The sequence below is a fragment of the Epinephelus lanceolatus genome, chromosome 12 (genome assembly GCF_041903045.1).
Source record: "Epinephelus lanceolatus isolate andai-2023 chromosome 12, ASM4190304v1, whole genome shotgun sequence".
NCBI lineage: Eukaryota > Metazoa > Chordata > Actinopteri > Perciformes > Serranidae > Epinephelus > Epinephelus lanceolatus.
In genome coordinates, this window is record NC_135745.1 from 24,171,086 (window position 1) to 24,189,636 (window position 18,551).

Consider the following 18,551-nt stretch of genomic DNA (forward strand, 5'->3'; position numbering starts at 1 on the left):
AGTGTGCTTTCAACCTTTTGTTGAACAAAAAGCGCCATCTAGTGGGCTCAGAAAAATACAGAAAATGCTTCATGAGGCTTCATTTGGCCATCACTAGCTCCAGCCCCCCCAACAGGACAAGCTTATGGAAAATGAATGCCTGAATGAATCAGAAATCACTATTTGCCTCAGAGGGCTTACAACATACAACACCCTGTGCCCTTGGATCCTCACAGAGGATAAGGAAACACCAGTGAAGCCAGTGAAGTTGCTGGAGAACAGGGTTGATATGATCTATGGAGGGGGTTCTAGTGATGACATGGGTGGCTGAATTCTGGACCAACTGGAGTTTATGAAGACACTTGAGAGGGAGACCAAAGAAGACAAAATTGCAATCTTCAGCTGAGCAAAGGATTGTGGGTCAAGCTGGCTTGCATAATGCAGAATACAACCTGATGTAGTAGAACATCCTGGTATTTTTGGCATACTTAATTTGACATACAATGTATCAGCACGTACTAAATCTTTTTCTGGCATACTATATAGGATGGTAGAATGGGTACTGGAACACACAGGGAGACATAACTCCCCTAACAGTGCTTAAAAAATGACACCACCCTCTCCTCTCTAATAAATAACGAACAGTCCCTAAGCTTACAGAGACAATATCGCATGTATCACATTTTAGACTACTGTAAATCATCATTGAATCATTTTTACATTAACTGAATTAGCGGAACTTCAGCGAGGCCAGAAAAAGGAGAACCCATTTCCACAGGGGTGCAAAATTTGTCACTACATGTAGACGTCACATCCGGTTTATCTTGTGCCGCTGGTGAAGTTCGCAGTCTGAATTGCCATGCCTGTTACTGAGAGATAAAGAGACAGAAACACGGACCTTTAACTCTCAGGGACAGCGGTGTAACTTGAGTGGTTTTACGGCTGTGGTGAACCAGTGAAGACTGAAAATGTTTTCCATGTCAATGACTGTCCAGCCACAGGTAAGAGAGCAGGAAACGTTTGGCCGAGCTAACGTTAGCATTGTTGTTGTTTTGGTTTCCACTGGTGAGTTAGCTAGCGAGCTAATTTAACCTTAGCTTGTTCTCTTGTGAGACAGACCACTGTCGACCTCTGATGGTTTGAAAGCGTTACCTTCACGTCAGTGGACACTGTGTCAATGTTGTTATCTTTCTATTTATCCAGTAATAAAGTGAAATAAAGTGTGTGCGGGCCGCTGGGAGAAGTTTAAGCTAGCGTTAGCTTCGCTTCAGTGTGTCCTTAGCTGTCAGATGGGAAACTGCGTCAGTGAGCGACATGTTTGACCACTGACTGCATATTCAAATAAAAAAGCAGTCCAACCAACTTTTCCACCAATAAGCGATAAGCACCTGTATGTGGCTGTCTTTTTATTTAGAGTTAGGTATAAACTTGATTGAGCTCAACACCAGCTAGCACCAGCTGTACTTTGCCTGTGATTGCAAACAGTCTCTATGTAAACTGCCTTCAGGCGACCTGACAAAAAGGTGCAGGTTGACAATCATAACATGTATGATAGCTGTCATTGTGTCTGTTTGATCACAGGTGACTGTACCTCTGAGCCACCTCATCAATGTCCTGCACTCTATGAAGAGCTCAGTGGGGAGCAGCAGCAGCAGTGCCACCTGCAAATCAAGAAGACACAAGGAGCATGTCTCAGACTCAGAGCTACACCACACAGAGGTATGCGTTAGTAGGACACAATCTGTAATGGCTTGTGTGTCAAGTCAGCGACAGTGTGATGCTGCACTTGGTTGTGTTCATTCTCCCAAGTAGGGGTGGGTGATATGGCCCTTAAATAATATCATCATAAGAGAGCTGTGAGCGTCACGTAGGTTTACATTATTAAAGGTTCAGTCACTTGACGACACCGACTCCTGTGTGCACGGCGAGAGAGGAGAGGGAGAGACGCTGTGCTGCTGCCAGAGGAGCTGCTGAATGAGTTCCCTCTGAGCGGTAAGTCACTAAAAGAGTCTGAGAAGTCCGGGGCTGTTCATAAAACATTCAGGACGCCACAGTTTATTCCACACTGCTGAAGCTGCTCCTCTTTGTGGAACCACCACTGTTCGCCACTGTCTGATGTATACTGTCTTGGTTCATCCTGTCATAGAGTAGAAGGTCAGTGTGGGTTGGGCTGATGGAGAACAAGGGAAACTGATATTACACTCTTCCTCTTGTCACTTGTATGACTGCAATGGTGCTTCTCCTCCTGTATACAAACAACAAACAGTCGATCACAAAATGGTATTATATGTTTGTGTTTACAGCCCCTGTGGAACCTGCGTGAGCTTGGTCTGTCAGACCTGGGAGCACAGCAGCTGGATGAGCTGGTGAACAGCATGTTACCACGCTTGAGTCCACAGGAGGCGCCACTTCCATTGGGTGGACAGACAGCCTGGAGGACATCACATCTTTCTACGCACTCCTTTTACCATAATAAGCATGGTGAGAATGCAAAACAGGCCTCCAATACTGCACCTTGTACCACTTAAATAGATGCTCGACTCCTCATCATTACTCATGAATGAATGAATACAGCATGCCAGGACTTCAAAATATGCAATAAGTCTAAATATGGTGTTTCACTTGACTGCTTAGAATTGCAGAGTTTCTCTTTAGTGGAGGCAGTAACAGCATCTGTCTCCAGATTCTTTCTTTTAAAAAGCAACTCAGGCCTCTGCGACCACTTGTTCCTAAAGGTATCTCAGAGTTAACAGTTACACCGTGTCCTCTGTTCCCAGGTTTCTCATGCGGTGCAATGCCGATGTCTTACTCCAGGCTGCACCCTTCACCTCTTCAGTCCGTCTGCACAGAGCTGCAACACTGGCCAGGTAACTGTGCATCACTGTGTCAGAATTTACTGATCAAAAGCTTTGTATTCAGTCACTTCTAATGAATTACTAGAGTTGGTTTGTATGTTATTTAACAACAATATAAATAACATTACTGAGATTTTAATAAATATTCCAGTTAATTGTCAATATTTTCTTTGGTGTCATTTTTTATATCTACATTGCAAATTAACAAGTAGCAATGTCTATGCTGATCTAGTAAAGTTAAGTGCCGTGGAAACATGGTCAGCTTTTTAATCTGATTTTTAAAATCTTTTTGGATATTTTAAGTGTTTGTCCCGAGCCGAGGCTTTAAAACTTTAAAGAGCAAAACCAGACGACTGCAGTTAGCCCCCGACCGCCCCCTGGAATCTGAGGGATTCACACCATCTTTTATGAAGGTCAGTACTTCTACATGTTCACATGCTTAACATGCATAAAGCTGGAGTAGGTGGTTTAATCTCAGTCCTATCCCATTATAAGCTTTAAGCATATTGTAATTCAAGTGGTCTGAGAGAACGCTAGACTTCTGTTCCTCCACTGAACCATGCAAGAAAGTAAAATTGAGGAAAAGTTAGCAGTTTGTGTTCTTCCTAGCCTGAGTCACCAACAGGCCTGTCAATTTATGACTGAAATATGTTTGTTCTTATTTAGTGAGCTAATATTATGAGCTTTACAGCTATGATAGCAAACTAATTGACAGCTGCATACGTTGTCTGACAGCAAAATAAGGGACAGGAAACTAAAAATAAAGGCGGAGCAGATGCACCTTAAGTTTTCAGGTTTACGAAACGTGTCTAGTCTGATGGCCCTGAGAGTGAAGGTGTATTCTGGCTTTGTGAACACAGCTGACCAACCTTACCTTGTGCTGCAGGGTTTCCTGACGCGTGACAAGGGGATTGAAGTAGAAAGTATAGACAGCCTGCTAAAGACCAAGAACTTACCTGATGGCCAGCAGGATGCTTTCAAGAGGGGCTTTGCCGAGGGTTTCCTGAAAGCCCAAGCCCTGACACAGCGCACACAAGGCAAATTTTAATACAAATCTCAAAACCGTTATTCTGTTATGAAGATTTAAACAGTACTGATGTTTATTTTTTCTGCTCGGACTGTTCAGACTCTCTCAGGAGGACTCGTCTGATCCTGCTGGTGCTGCTTCTTGTTGGGCTGTACGGTATCTCCAAGACCCCCTTCATATCGGGTAAAGGCTCCTTTTCTCCTCTAAAGCTGCTTTTTAATTTCATGTCACACATGAAATCACCTGCGATATGTTAACATTTTAATATATCAAAACATTGATGTTAACAATAAAGCTCAGCATTTGCCTGCTAAACTAATCGATGCATACTGAACATGCTTTAACTAGTGCTGCAACTAATGATTAGTTTCACAGTCAATTAATCTGTTAGTCATTTTCTTGATTAGTCGTTTAGTTGTTTGGTCTATAGAATGTCAGAAAGTGTTGATCTATGTTTCCCAAAGCCCAAGATAACATCCTCATATGTCTTATTTTGTCCACAATCCAAAGATACTCAATTTACTTTCACAGAGCTGTAAAGAAACCAGAAAATATTCACATTTAGGATGCTGGAATCAGATTTTTTTTTATCTTTTTTCTTTAAAAAAATTACTCAAACTCATTAATTGATCATTAAATAAGTTGCAAATTCATTTAATAGTTGACAATTAATCCATTAATCGTTGCAGCTCTAGCTTTAACCTGACTAAGCTTGGTAAATCTGAGCCATTTTCTGCTCTTTGCTGTCAGTAACAACAACAAATTCTAAACTGCAGTGTTAAAGCATTAGACCGTACATGCGATCAGATATGGTTCTTGAGTAATACTCAGTAACAGGCAGTGTGTGTGTTTGTGTGAGTTCATTAACCGTGCCATGCAGTGTGATTTCGAACTTTAATCTAACCATTTTGGATAGTACGGTTCCGAACCACATCAGGCCTGGACTCTGCGGTGGACCCTGTTCAGATGAAAAATGTGACCTTTGAGCACGTCAAAGGGGTGGAGGAGGCCAAGAATGAGCTTCAGGAAGTGGTGGAGTTCCTGAAGAACCCACAGAAGTTCACAGCCTTGGGAGGAAAGCTGCCAAAAGGTAGGGCTGTCTTTCACGGTGCATTTTTAAGATGGACGAAAAGCTTAGTAGTTTTTGTAAATTCTTCACTCCTGTGTTATATGTGATGACTTTTCAGCTGCACAATTCCATTCAGGGATCTGCTTTATTTTCCTCATGTCCTCCTCCTCGTCTCTCTCCACTTTAGGTGTTCTTCTGGTTGGCCCTCCGGGGACTGGAAAGACTCTACTGGCCAGAGCGGTGGCAGGAGAGGCAGATGTGCCGTTCTACTACGCCTCCGGGTCCGAGTTTGACGAGATGTTTGTTGGAGTGGGAGCCAGCCGCATCAGGAACCTTTTCAGTGAGATTTTTATTATTTTAATATCAAAATCGACCTTTTCATTTCCCCTTTACTTCCTCAGAAACCACTTGAGAGTGTTACGTTTAATACAAGGGCATGATTGTGGAAAAAACAGTCATTATAATTGTTGTGCTGAATGTTTGTTTTACTGCTTTTTTCCAGGGGAGGCTAAAGCCAATGCTCCCTGTGTGATCTTCATCGATGAACTGGACAGCGTGGGAGGGAAAAGGATCGAGTCTCCCATGCACCCTTACTCCAGACAGACTATCAACCAGCTGCTTGCTGAGATGGATGGGTAATGTCTTAAACTATCTGTTGTATTTTAGTTGAAATTAAAGCAAAGTTGGCAGGTCTTCTTGGCAGTATGGTGGGTTTGCAATGCACATGTGCACAGTGGGTGTGGCTAATGTTAAAATTTTCTGTCATGATATATGTAATTATATATTGTGATATCGTAAATTTGAGGAACTTTTAATGAGAAACCACAAAATAGCCATATTGAAATGTGCTTCCTTGGCTCATCTAGTAAATTAAATATATGACAAATATTACCTACCCTTTAGTGCAGTGTGGCCTGCATTTGACGTAATTAACTACAGATAATAAAGAACAGTCTTTAATCACTAATGCATACAGTACAGTTCAGAGTTGGTCCACACATAAAAAGGGAATAATCAGAGTATTTAAATTGCTGTGGTGAGAAAACACAACAGAAACAGTGTCCACAGGTCCTTAAAAAGTCTTAAATTCATTGTTACAACAATAAGGCCTTAAAAGTCATTGAATAGTCTTAATCTTGAATTTGAATTTGTGAGGTCTTAACTACTACAGACATTTTATTTAATTTCATCTATTAATTTTTTTAATTTCTTTTTGTGAAAATGAAGCCTTTCTATGTGAAATACTGTGGGCCTTTTCCTCTAACTGTTAGCTGCGTCCAGTCAAGCCATGCTGTGCAGATTTGTGTTCTGTTATCAGTTTAGACATGTGGTGTCATGCCGAGCTGTGCACCTACTTTTGGACCTACCTTCTGGAGTAGGTCCAAAAGCCGGGCTGCCCGCACTCAAGCGGGTAGTAGTGGCATCTCGCCGACCGCAGCCAACACCCAACCACCCCATTTCTCCCCCTCAAATAAGTTGTATGTACTGTGAGACTCTCCTCACCTCTGTCTGCAGGAGACCAGAGAGAAGGGCGTTTTTAAAAGTCTCTGTGTGTTCAGCTCTCAGTACATCTGTAGTTTCTAACTGAATCTCTGTGGTTTGGAATTTAGTTTGTCTCCTGCGTCCTGTTTGTACTTTAGATATCTGCTTTATTTTACTGTTTGATGTTCACTATCAGCCGTATTAGAAGTTGCTACTCGAAAACTCAACATTTCCTTATTTTGCTGCTTCACAATAAATGTTTTTACATAACAAAATAATGGAAGACTTGTATTGTGAAGAATCTATAGAAATTAAAATATATTTATTACAAATTAGCGGAACTTTATTAGCGGCTTTTCTTCAGTTAATACAAGTGTAATAATACGGCAGGGAGAAAGAGTAAAAGCAGAAACAGCCACAGTGAGATGTTGATGAAGAGCTGCAGACAACAGGCTCTTACTGCACCTTTGCAAACAGCTCACCTCCAACAGATAAACTTCTTTTTCCTGCTCTGCTGTGGAAAAAACAGGCAGCAAAAATAACAGGGACTTCAGCCGTGGATCAAGCTGCACCTGAACATGAAGCCCACTTAAAACAAAAGGAGAGTTACTGCATTGCTGACGCTGACCTTCCTGTACCCTGTGATACTGTTTTGTAGGTTTAAACCAAATGAAGGTGTGATCATCATCGGAGCAACCAACTTCCCAGAGGCTTTGGATAAGTATGTTTACCTCTGAGTCTCTTTCTGTCGCCTGTGAGAATGTCATAGCAAAGACTGGACTGCAACCTGAGGCTGTTTTCAGTGCAGCAGCACAGAGTCGTAAGCTGACACAGTATCTGTATTTCACTAACCAGCTGATCTTGTTTTTTCAGTGCCCTGATCCGCCCGGGACGTTTTGACATGCAGGTGACTGTTCCCAAACCAGATGTGAAGGGACGCACAGAGATCCTCAACTGGTATCTGAAGAAGATTAAAGTGGATCCAGGTGTGACATCAGCAACTGTTAATCCTGAATTCAGCCACAATAATGTTTCTCAGTTGTATTATTCTAGTGTATGATATTTTAACCTCTGAAAGACAGAACCAACAAATGTTGTATGCCTTGGCTTGGTTGTCCCATCACTCTGAACTCTGGATTTTTTTTAAGATGACATCACAGGCTGAATGTTTCCTGTTAACTTTATTTAAACAGTAGTTTAGTCTGGGGTCCAGTCTGACTGTTTTTGAAAACCGTGAGATCCTTCTTGATGTCGCGTGTTATCTCTGCAGCTATTGAGGCCAAAATTATTGCCCGGGGCACAGTGGGCTTCTCTGGCGCTGACCTGGAAAATCTGGTCAACCAGGCCGCCCTGAAGGCAGCAGTCGATGGCAAAGACATGGTCACTCTGAAGGAGCTGGAGTTTGCTAAAGACAAAATCCTCATGGGTGAGTGATGAGGAAGCTTTGCTAGTTGTAGATCTAAACCCTCCACTTAACTGTCTGTATGGTTTTATCCGGCATGGCAAAAGCTTACTTACCATGACTAGGATTACTATCATCAAAGTCATGTTGAGAATGTGGTGATAGCCTTTTTTATTCTTTTTGTCTCACTTTTAATCCTCCTTTCTTAATGAAGTAATTTTATTTTTCTCTCTTCTTCAAGGCCCTGAGAGAAGGAGTGCAGAGATAGACAAGAAGAACAAGCTCATCACAGCGTACCATGAATCAGGCCATGCCATTGTAGCGTACTACACCAAAGATGCCATGCCGATTAACAAGGCCACCATCATGCCCAGAGGCCCCAGTCTGGGACATGTAAGGAAACCTAAAGCCAATGCACTAAATGGTTTAACTCTGCATGTCAAGCTTTGACACCAAGTCTTGTGCAGACTGTCATTTCTTTACCCACTCTCTCAACCCTTTGATTTTTTATCCCTCCTCTCTGTTCTTTGTCAGGTGTCCATGCTCCCAGAGAACGACCGCTGGAGTGAGACTCGCTCTCAGCTGCTGGCCCAGATGGATGTCAGTATGGGCGGCCGTGTAGCAGAGGAGATTATATTTGGCCATGAGTACATCACGACTGGTATGAAAGAAAGAAATGTTTTCACTTAAGAGGTAGAATGTAGTAAACTCTCTGACATTCTCTGACATGAGGAAAGGTGTTTTGCAGGCTGCAAATTTAAAAAGGCAACATGTAGCCCCTTTATCGACCACAGGAACATTCCCCACTGACTAGGAACCTTTTGAGGAAGGCAAGAACCAGGGTCTAAATTCAGTTTCGTAGACATTCTTTGGCCTCCCAATAGTCCCTGATTGGGTGTAGTACTTTATGAAGAACAGAAACTTTCAGGGTGGGTTTTGCATTGGCGACTGTCGCTAATCGGTCAAACACAGACAACGCTGCTGCTTCAACTTGTGAACCGCTTCATTCATAAAACAAGGAAGTACTTTCGTATCAATTTAGAACCATTTTAGGACAAAGGGAGCACATTTTTCCTTGTTTGATAACGTCACAAGTAAAGTGTGTCTTTGCTGTCTGCTTCATGACTCATGACTAGTATAATTTCTTGTCCAGGTGCATCAAGTGACTTTGATAGTGCCACAAAGATCGCCAAGATGATGGTGACCAGATTTGGAATGTGTGAAAAGGTACACTAACTTGAAAGGGACTTAAAAGGGTTCATAGTATTTGTACTGCACATGCATCACAGTCATTGTTTCCCCTTCCTGTCCCCCAGTTGGGTGTGATGACCTACACTGACATGACAGCCCAGAGCCCAGAGACACAAGCAGCTGTGGAGCATGAAGTCAGGGTGTTACTGAAGGTGGGTGTGATCTTTTATGTTTGGGACAGCTGATGAAAACACAACTCCACCAGCTTTTGTAAAACTGTCTTTTCTCTTGGCGTTCCCAGGAGTCTTATGAGCGTGCCAAAGCCCTGCTGAAGTCTCACACCAAAGAGCACAAGAACCTTGCAGATGCTCTGCTCATGTATGAGACTCTGGATGCCAAAGAGATCCAGTTGGTCCTGGAGGGCAAGACGCTGGAGACCAGATGAAACAGGCAAGGACGGCAACAATCGGGGAGTGACAGGGTGGGGGAAGGGGTCAGATTTTAAGAGCTCAGGGGTCATGAAGGAGGGATGGACTCAGTTCATGTGCAGAGAATCAGAGGAGTAAGAAGTGCTCATGTAGGACTATGTCATGTTTTCATGCTGTCACCTTTGTGTAATCGCATCAGTATTCCCAAATATGTAGTTCTGTCATGTGGCACTTAAGACTTTCCTGTGAAAAGAAAAAAGCAGGTGTGTGTTGCTCGGGTTCACTGTATGTGACGGATGAATGGATGCTGCTCAGGTCACTTTATCAGTTGGTGTGAGGTAATAACACATGAATGTAAAACAGCATCTGGGTGGGATTCTTTTTTTAATGTGAATTGTTGAAACAGGAGTTGAAATTTGGTTAAATTCTGCTCAGCCAAGTCTGTTTAGATTCCTGTTGTGTCAATGGGAAACACTGAGCGGCATGTATTTTAAACCCAAAGAGCTGCGGTGACGTCATCGCGACCAGACTTTAGCGAAATCCCAATTCCTCTGCACAATGTCCCTGTTAACTATTTTTAAAGGTGGCCTTTTGGGGAATGTACTTTGAAGGAGGAAGTGTACAAAGTTAAATTTTAACGTCTCAGCACTTTGGGTAAGCATAGAAAAAGCACTTGTGCACTCTTCGTGTAATTTATTTCATTGGCGCTTTGTGTACAGATGGATCAAAAACTGCTGCTCAGCCTCACATAGCATGCAACAAATACAGTCTGTGTTTATGTCGTGATAGAGCGTCGGGATCTTTAGGTTTTTAAGGTTGTCACGTTGGCCTAATTTATTTAAATAGAACAAAATATCACATTTCTTGTAATTGTAAATGAGTGGATTAAAGACTCTTAACCTGTAGATTATTTGGACACACAACAAGGCCAGTTTTCAGTTATTGTCCTTTGGCGTCTTCTTTGTCGTCACATTGAAGCAAAGACATTTTTCACAGTGCAGTGGAAGAAAGATGCCGATATTTATAAAGGAAGTTAAGCTGTAACAAATCCAATTGTGAAGTGACATCCTTGACTCTAAATATGACGTTTATTTAACACAGATTTTGGGGAGAAACTTGCAAAGTTGCGCCTCTCTAAAAATGTTCAATGTCCCAATTTCCAAGTGACTAGTTACAGCAGCAGCAGTGTACAGTATGTAATCCATATTTTAGCATTTTCAAAGATTTCATTTTAAGTATATCTCCTGTCCATAGTACCACCAGCATATGTTAAACATAGTGTGACCTTTTTCTGTTTTTTTCGCTTCTATTTGAGACATTATCTCCTCTGTTAATTGGCCTTGTAACCATGTTAAGCTGTATATATGACTGGGATGTAATGGGAACATTGTATATAGATGTATAGTAATGCTTTCATGCTGAGAACACGTTGAATGGCTCTCTGCTGTTGATTGACAGAGTCTCTCAACAATATGATGGTGATGATTGATGAATGTTTGTGCAGCAGAGATAAATAAAATGAAACCCATATTTAAAAAAACAAAAGGAAATTGTCTGTGGGGTCTGTGAGTAGGAGTACATGTAATGTGTAGTGTTTATTTGTACATACCAGTGAGTAAATGTACAAGGTTCACACTGACATATCAAAACAAAAGATTTAGAATTATCTGTTCTTTAGTACGACACTGACACAGAAAAAAAATCACAAAATGAGTATGAAAGTCAAAGAAATTAGTACATATATCTGTGGCATGTGGTAAAAATTGTAATTTCAATATAGGAGAATATTAACTTTTATTTATTTTTCTACCGTGATGGCACTCTCTACATAAATATTTGTAAATGTTCATAAAAACTAATTATTCCTGTTGCTGTGAATTTTTGCTTCCAACTGACAGTGTCACTACCAAGTTTTTTTTTTTTTTTTTTAAAGATATTTTTATGGGCATTTTTTGCCTTTAATTGATAGGACAGCAAAGCGTGAAAGGGGGAGAGAGAGAGGGAGAGACACGCAGCAAAGGGCCACAGGCTGGAGTCGAACCCGGGCCGCTGCAGCAACAGCCCTGCACATGGCGCGCCCGTTCCACCACCAAGCCACCGACGCCCCACTACCAAGTTTTTACAGTCTGGTTATTTGTTGCTAGTTAGCCTAACTTGCTAACGTCCCCTTTTGGAATGAAAGATGCCTCTCCCAAATGTTAATTGTTGTACTGGGACAGATGGCAGACAGTATGTAACCATAGACTGTTAAAAAAAAAAAAAAAAAAATGGACATAACCATTGGTTTAGGGCTGCCCTCTAATAGTTGACAAAACATTAGTCGACCAGAAAGGTCATTAGTCAGCAAAATTTTATCGTTTGCTTAATTGCAGGGGGGAAAAAAAGAAAGAAAATAAAGTGAAACTGTGTGACGTGACGTGCACTTGTAGATAAAATATAGGCCTATATTAATGAAGGTTCATTAGTACAGTTTTGTATTTCTCTGTAATGTAGCACAGTGTTAACAATGTTACTGATATTTTTTCTTTCTCACACCTTCAACTCAAACCATTGTGTTGCCCCGCCCAAAATAAATCATTTAATAGTTAAACTAATATCATAAACATGGTACCAGGTAACAGCCCTGAAAATTAGGGGCCTTACACATGCTGTCTTTAACCGCCTGGAAAATACGAGGTTGAGCGCTGGGTGCTACTGTTGTGCCTTTTTTGTGCCAGGTTTCAAGAACGCAGAAGAAGTTAGCGTTTGAGATTGCTAAGCCACCTTAACAAGTATTGTCTAGCCAATTTACCTGTAAAGCTCTGGGTGGCCCTGCACTAACATGAACAGCTTTTCTGTATTTATCAGACTGAATATTTACAGAAGAAGGGAAAGATATCTGTCGGCTGTGATTGGTTTGTAACGTGACTCCTGTCTGACTGCTGAGTGTGGAGGTGCAGCTCCTAACAGAGTTTAATGGGTTTTTTTCTGCGACTAAGCAACCAATAAAATCTTGCCGACTAATGACCTTTCTGGTTGACTAAGGTTTGGTCGACTATTAGGGGGCAGCCCCAAAAAATTCAAATTTGAGTTCGACTCTTTAAGATTTCATTCACAAACTAAACACGATCCCCACTTTAACACCACTTTCCACAGCCTCCACACAGAGTCAGAAACACTGGAATGAACACTAAGCTGTGGAGCAGCCCGAATGTAATCACAAGAAACACGATCTTAAAGAACGTCCTGAAGATGTAACTCCCAGACATGGACAGCACCACCACTCCTAAAATAGTGGACAGCGCTCCTTGCAGTATCGGATAGCCTAAACGGGCCAAGGCATCTGTAGCTTTCTCATTAACATCACTCTTGGAGCTGGAAACAAAAGAATAACAAATATGTGCTGAGAAGTCTACGGAAAACCCGATGCACATGACGAGGTTGATCATGGAGATGGAATCCAGGTTTACACCCCACAGTGCCATGAACCCCGTCACTCCAACAATGACTGAACAAATTGCGAACGCCACCCACATGGAACAAAGAGGACTGGGTATGAGGATGAGTGAGACTACCAGCATCACAACCACAGCCACCAGGATGGTCTGAACGGTGTTGTCCTTGATGACAGTGTACTGGTCAAAGAAGATGAAAGCAGGGTGGTACACCAGGAGCTGTACTGGACACTTGTCTGCTGTCCTCCTGAGTCTAACCATCATGTCCTTCGGTGTGGTATTGTTGAGTGTCTGAATAAAAAAGCGAGAGGCCTGAATCTTATTGTCTGCAGTGAAGTTGATGTCTTGTCTGAACATGGACTGGAGCTCTAAGAAATGGGTCAGATGAGTTTGGAAAGCCTCTTGAGATCCGATTCTGAGATTGGTTGCATTTGCGTACTCTTCAAAAGAAAGAAACCAAGCAAACGTGCCATTGACAAAATTGAAATCCTCAAAGTTTGAAATGCATGAACGCAGATGCTCCAGTTCACCCTTGTCCCAGTACGAGATCGGCTGCTTCACCACTACCATCACATTATAGCTGTATTTGGAGAAGTGTTGCCTTTGATTGTTGTAATAATTGACAACGTAGGAATCGTCCGAAGCAAGATTCCTTCTGTCGAGTCCCTCCTGTAAGATAAAACAACCATAGATGCTAGCAGCCAGATAGCATGCGTAAATGACAAAGACACATGCTTTCACCCATTTGTGGGTCAGAAACGGACCGTAGAACCGCTCAAACATTTGACTCATGGGCTCAGTGTCCTCCATCTCGGTGATTCGATCGTATCGCCCCCCAACGCAGCACACACTGAAGGCTTTCGAACTCCTGGAGGGTAAGTCTTCCGGGACTTTGGCACAGGTGAACCAGTGCTTGTTCTCTGCCTCCCTCTGTCCGTTCAGAGCCATACACGCTCCCAGGAAAGTGATGCTGTACAGGTAGCAGAAGCAAATAGAAATCCCAGCGTACAGGCAGAAGGACCGGACAGAACCAAAGGGCGAGGTGTAGCCCAGGAAGAGAGCCAGAGCATCGGTCAGGGTGGTGATGGTGATGGAGACAGAAGCGTGCTTGTAGGTGTAAGCCAGCCGGTCGGGGACGCTGTCCAGGACGCGGGTCCTCTGCCAGCAGGAGATCATGATGAACATATCATCGAGTCCAATACCTTGAAATTGAAAGGAGAAAGCGAGTTTTGTGTAACATCAACTGAGGTTATGTGACTTTGTCTTTCTGAATGACCTTTGTCAAGATCTGCTTTGCAAGGACTATACCTGTTTTTGAAAGTTTTAGCTCTTTAAGTACAAACGGTGTCTAGACTACTTTGCATTTTGCTGATTACTTTCAAATGCAGCTTTTGTTGTCCTAATTTTTGTTCTGTTTCAGGCAGCCATTGGTTTCCATTTATGGCTGTTCATCATGACAATTGATAGGCGTTTGCAGACCGCAGAAACTTTTTCATAGTTCTAAGAACATCCGTTTTTATTGTGGCCGCACTGCAAGAACCAGGGACAATCGTAGTTCTTATGTTGTGTTCACACCAGGCGCTAATAAAAGAATTCATGCAAGTGAATTACATGTAAAGTCAATGTCATGATGTGATCAGACGCAAATTCCTGCCGGGCTGCTAATGTATGCAATACGAATGACGTGAAGTACATTAATTAAGTGGAGCGAATTAAGCAAGTAGCGTGATTTCGTTTCACACGCTTATTCATGAGAGTTGAGATCTTCCAGGGACTTATGACGCTGAGGACATACTGGCGAAAGTTCATTCAGTGATTCAGTGATTTCACATGCGTATGACACAAGTTATTTGTGCGTTAGTCTCTATGTACAGACTCTACATTCAGTGAATATAGAGTCTGTAAGCAAACCCCGGAAATCTTGCCTCCGGAAGAAGAGCAGAAGAGCCCTGGTTTCCAGTGCTAGGCTGTTTGTATTCCATGTGATATTGATCAATCACGTTTGAGCCAGCTGCAGTTGTTGCCAGGTTAAACGCTCTGTGCTGTGAACTAACGAGGCGGAACATAATTGGCGTCACTGCAAACTCTGAATCCATCGCAATGATTCAGCATATTTACTTAAATATAAACGGAAGTTGGAAACGGAAATTCACCTCCTCAAACCGGAATGCCAAAAAATCGGGTCTGCCCCCAGAGGCTGTATCGCTGTCCGCCGGAAGTCAGACGCCAAATGCAGCCGATGGGTTCCGAGAATGTTTGTGCGTATGAAGTGAGTCAACACAAAATATTCTAGCGTTCAAACTTGCACAAGTAACACAACACGAAAATTCGCATTGCATTTGGTGTGACCTCAGCATTATGGTCTTTTTACACCTAGTCAGTATTTTGCGAATGTATTTTTAAAATTTGTCATCTGATAAAAATTGTTACCCACAGAAACCTTGAACACTGAGTCTGATGAGTTTAATTGTTCTATCTGTTGCAAAAATCCACAATATAAGACAAAATGTAAAGACACATTTGCTGTGCAACTTAGTGCTGGGAAGTGAAAACATTGGAATATGTAATTCTTGTATACTCAAAATTGTGCAATGAATGCCATGTCATGTCAGTGCAGGTTTTATTTTTAAGATTAATAGAAAGTAATGTTGTTTTTTGAGGTTTTTTAATGGACCTACCCAATATCATGAAAGGACAGGAAGCAACTGTCATGACAAAAGGTTGATCCAGCAACAGCAGAGCACCGAAACCACTCAGGACCGCCAGACCCGTGGAGAGCACCCCACAGGTCGCCACCCACACCTTCGTCCTGATATTATCCAACCTGAAAGAAATAAGAGAACAAAAAGAGCCATACATCCAAAACTCGTCACATTAAATGTGCAGCAGATTTTTTTACCAACCTCCAACATGATATGATGGAAAATGTGATGGCAATGGCGTAAGTGATGGAGAATAAAGAGATGACAGAAGCTGGAGATTTCTTGAATTCCCACTGCATTGACATGGAGGTGGAGAATGACACCTAGAGAGATTATTAATACATTTAACAGAAGCCACTTAACGGTCCAGTGTGAAAGATTTAGGGGCATATACTGGCAGAAATGGAAAATAATGTAATAAGTCTGCTGTCTTTAGTGTATAATCACCTGAAAATGAGGATCATTGTGTTTTTGTTACCTGAGAATGAGGCATTTTTATCTGTGATCCCTCATTACGAACTGAGGAAACAGCTACCTGAAAACACTTTCTTATAGCCTTCTCCTGCTTTGTGGGCATCAGTTATTTTAGTTTTCAGCGGGCTAGGCAGCTGTTTAGAGGAGCCCATGGCTGCTGGTTGTTGGGACACGATTTCAGAAGTCAGAATGTTTATAAAGCTTCGAAATTTGCATCACCTGACCTTTCCTAATGATGACTGAGAACAAGCCGTAGCCCTATCAAGCTCATTAAGGTCTGATCCCTGTTAAAAGTTGTCTGAGAGCTCAAATGTCTTGAGATGCCCAAACTTTTGCATGGTGCTGCTTTCCCCTTTCTCACAAAACGAAAAATAATACACTGATCTAGCTTACCTACATGAAACACCGATTTGTAAAGTAAAACTGCTTTATTCAGTGTTTTAATTGGGTTAACTAGCCTGGTCCGTTTTTTTTTTTTGGAGAGAAAGAGACCTTGGTGGATACTTCGGCCAACAGTAAAAACGTCCTGAACATCTGGATCTCAAGTTAATAGACAAAAAGGTGAGTACACATCAGCAGTTGCTAGGCCAGGGGTCAGCACCCTTCACTAGCAAATGAGCCATTTAAGACAAAAAATAATTTTAAAAATCTGTCCGGAGCCTCAAAACATATTTAAGCCTTGATACCTGAGACCTCTGTGGATAATTCAGCTCCATTGAACATTGAACACTAAAGGAATCCTAACCAGGATTTCACATTTGGCACATGGGAGAAGTTTCATCTGGTTGCAATCTGCAATCCTCACTGCTAGATGCCACTAAATTCCACACACTGCAAAAACAAAACAGAAACAAAAGCTGATCATTTAAAACACCAGACTGTGGTAAAGTTCTTCTTACCTGAATGGACATTGATGACATGTTTGGGACCAAATTAATGAAGCTTTCCAACCAAACGTCCGTCTTTGTTTTGTTGTCCTCACTTAAATAGTAATGGAGCTGAATGGCTTTTGCACTTTCAACAACTGAGCTCTCATTGAACAATGTCACACTCCCCAGACTTAAATATAACGGAAACCTCCCAAAACCAGAGTAATACCACGGATATGTCAAATTAACTGTGTCTATATTGTTGGATTTGTACTCAATGATATCTAAAATATCATTTGAGGTGCAGGATCCCATCACTTCAGCACAAGCGTCCTCATATTGAAATGACTGGTTGTCAAACTGCACCACCATACTCCTGACTTTAAAGTCCAAGTCTAGGATGTCCTGGAGCGACTCCACACTCAGAATATTCCTGTCACTTGAAGCTATGAGAGTTGCATAATTCCCATTTGTGCTCAGTCTCAAACGTGAAAAAATGGAATCGTTTCCTGGAAATGTTTCTTGGATATATTTCCTCTCCAGCTTGGCTCGTCCATCGACAGGTGTGAACTGCTCCTCGATATCATTTGACATTCTGTCCTTGAGAAGATAAAATCCACTCCCCAGACTCGCAGAGAGAACAAGGGGGGTGATCAGGAACCACCAGGGATGAGATCCGATAAAGTGACCCATCATCTCAAAACAGATGCGCAGGTGTCTCTCGATGCAGTCTGTGTGGAATCTGGCCATGGCTGTGAAGACTTGCTCCTTTAAAATCTGGATTTCTGTTTGGAATTTAGTGCAAAACCTACTGTGAGGGATATGAAAGAGCTTTTCTCAGATGTGTCAACATTAAAGAAAGCTGTGAGTGTTCAGGGCCAGCTGTATTTATTGTGCTGCAGAGTCTTTCAGTTCCTTCATGAGATTAGATTTGCATAATAACAGGGTTGGCCCGCTCTGTAATGAACAGAGGCTGATGAGGTTTGAGGAAAGGCTCAGACAAAGAGTCTATTGAGGAACAGTTGGTGCAGTACGGCTCACTGGTCCCAGTTCAATACACACTGTCAGTGGTTTCAAGTTGCTTTATCCCCAGGTGATTCCCTCTCATGGCTGAGGTAACATTAAACTGTAAATGTAGCAACACAGAACAAAGACGTGTTATAGTGTGGATCTGTATTTTCTTTGTTTTCTACCTGTTGATTGACTTCAGATCCCTCAACCATCCAATTCTGCTTCAGGGTAAACTGGCCAACAATAGGAAAATATGTGGCTATATCAAAACCACATTTTGTGAGGTAATTGAATATTCAAAAGCCAGTAGATGAAATAGCAGACACACGAAAAAGCTTCTTTTTTTTTGCAATATGTCATAAAATTAACTTTTTAAGAATTTACAATATATCCACCTGACAAATAAATCATTTAATTATTATTGTAAAACTGTAATGGTATGAGTTTTATTATTAACGCTTTTAGACTTTAGACTCACTTTGACACCCTAAACAGTTGTATTACTTTTGTCATCTTGCAGTTTGGTTTTATGATTATGGTATTAGAATAAAAAAATGCTTATGATGTATTTTTATTTTTTGTTTAATTTAATTTAATTGATTTAAACAACTTTATTGAATTATATTGA

General features: G+C 41.7%; 2 protein-coding genes across 4 annotated transcripts; one reads left to right on the plus strand and one right to left on the minus strand.

The window, feature by feature from the left end:
- The first annotated feature begins 779 nt into the window (after window positions 1-779).
- Window positions 780-10,978, plus strand: LOC117272191 (ATP-dependent zinc metalloprotease YME1L1). Of its 2 annotated transcripts, none has more exons than XM_033650969.2 (18): window positions 780-980; window positions 1,561-1,698; window positions 2,283-2,460; window positions 2,757-2,846; window positions 3,138-3,247; window positions 3,721-3,871; window positions 3,961-4,044; window positions 4,778-4,951; window positions 5,118-5,270; window positions 5,433-5,565; window positions 7,071-7,133; window positions 7,286-7,398; window positions 7,683-7,838; window positions 8,056-8,207; window positions 8,349-8,475; window positions 8,968-9,041; window positions 9,131-9,217; window positions 9,307-10,978. In XM_033650969.2, exons 1-18 carry the CDS (start codon window positions 948-950, stop codon window positions 9,448-9,450), a joined length of 2,160 nt encoding a protein of 719 aa, XP_033506860.1. In that variant the 5' UTR covers window positions 780-947; the 3' UTR covers window positions 9,451-10,978. The 2 variants fall into 2 exon arrangements, with proteins under 2 accessions (XP_033506860.1, XP_078029268.1); XM_078173142.1 differs by having other exon boundaries at window positions 4,799-4,951.
- ptchd3b (patched domain containing 3b) lies at window positions 10,720-18,021 on the minus strand. 2 transcript variants are annotated; one of them, XM_078173141.1, is made up of 4 exons: window positions 16,943-18,021; window positions 15,771-15,892; window positions 15,546-15,676; window positions 10,720-14,069 (listed from the first exon to the last, which is right to left on the minus strand). In XM_078173141.1, exons 1-4 carry the CDS (start codon window positions 17,660-17,662, stop codon window positions 12,550-12,552), a joined length of 2,493 nt encoding a protein of 830 aa, XP_078029267.1. In that variant the 5' UTR covers window positions 17,663-18,021; the 3' UTR covers window positions 10,720-12,549. The 2 variants fall into 2 exon arrangements, with proteins under 2 accessions (XP_078029267.1, XP_033505381.1); XM_033649490.2 differs by having other exon boundaries at window positions 15,546-15,691.
- Window positions 18,022-18,551: the final 530 nt, after the last annotated feature.

What these genes read in the sequence shown, in the direction of transcription:
- ptchd3b (XM_033649490.2), bottom strand. Translation starts at nt 17,662, where the DNA reads ATGGCCAGATTCCACACAGACTGCATCGAGAGACACCTGCGCATCTGT. An exon ending in TCCATCATATCATGTTGGAG is followed by an intron (nt 15,692 to 15,770) that starts GTTGGTAAAAAA and finishes TATTTCTTTCAG; the next exon opens with GTTGGATAATATCAGGACGA. An exon ending in CTGTCCTTTCATGATATTGG is followed by an intron (nt 14,070 to 15,545) that starts GTAGGTCCATTA and finishes TTCAATTTCAAG; the next exon opens with GTATTGGACTCGATGATATG.
- LOC117272191 (XM_033650969.2), top strand. Translation starts at nt 948, where the DNA reads ATGTTTTCCATGTCAATGACTGTCCAGCCACAG. An exon ending in TAAAGACAAAATCCTCATGG is followed by an intron (nt 7,839 to 8,055) that starts GTGAGTGATGAG and finishes CTCTTCTTCAAG; the next exon opens with GCCCTGAGAGAAGGAGTGCA. An exon ending in CCATGAGTACATCACGACTG is followed by an intron (nt 8,476 to 8,967) that starts GTATGAAAGAAA and finishes TTTCTTGTCCAG; the next exon opens with GTGCATCAAGTGACTTTGAT.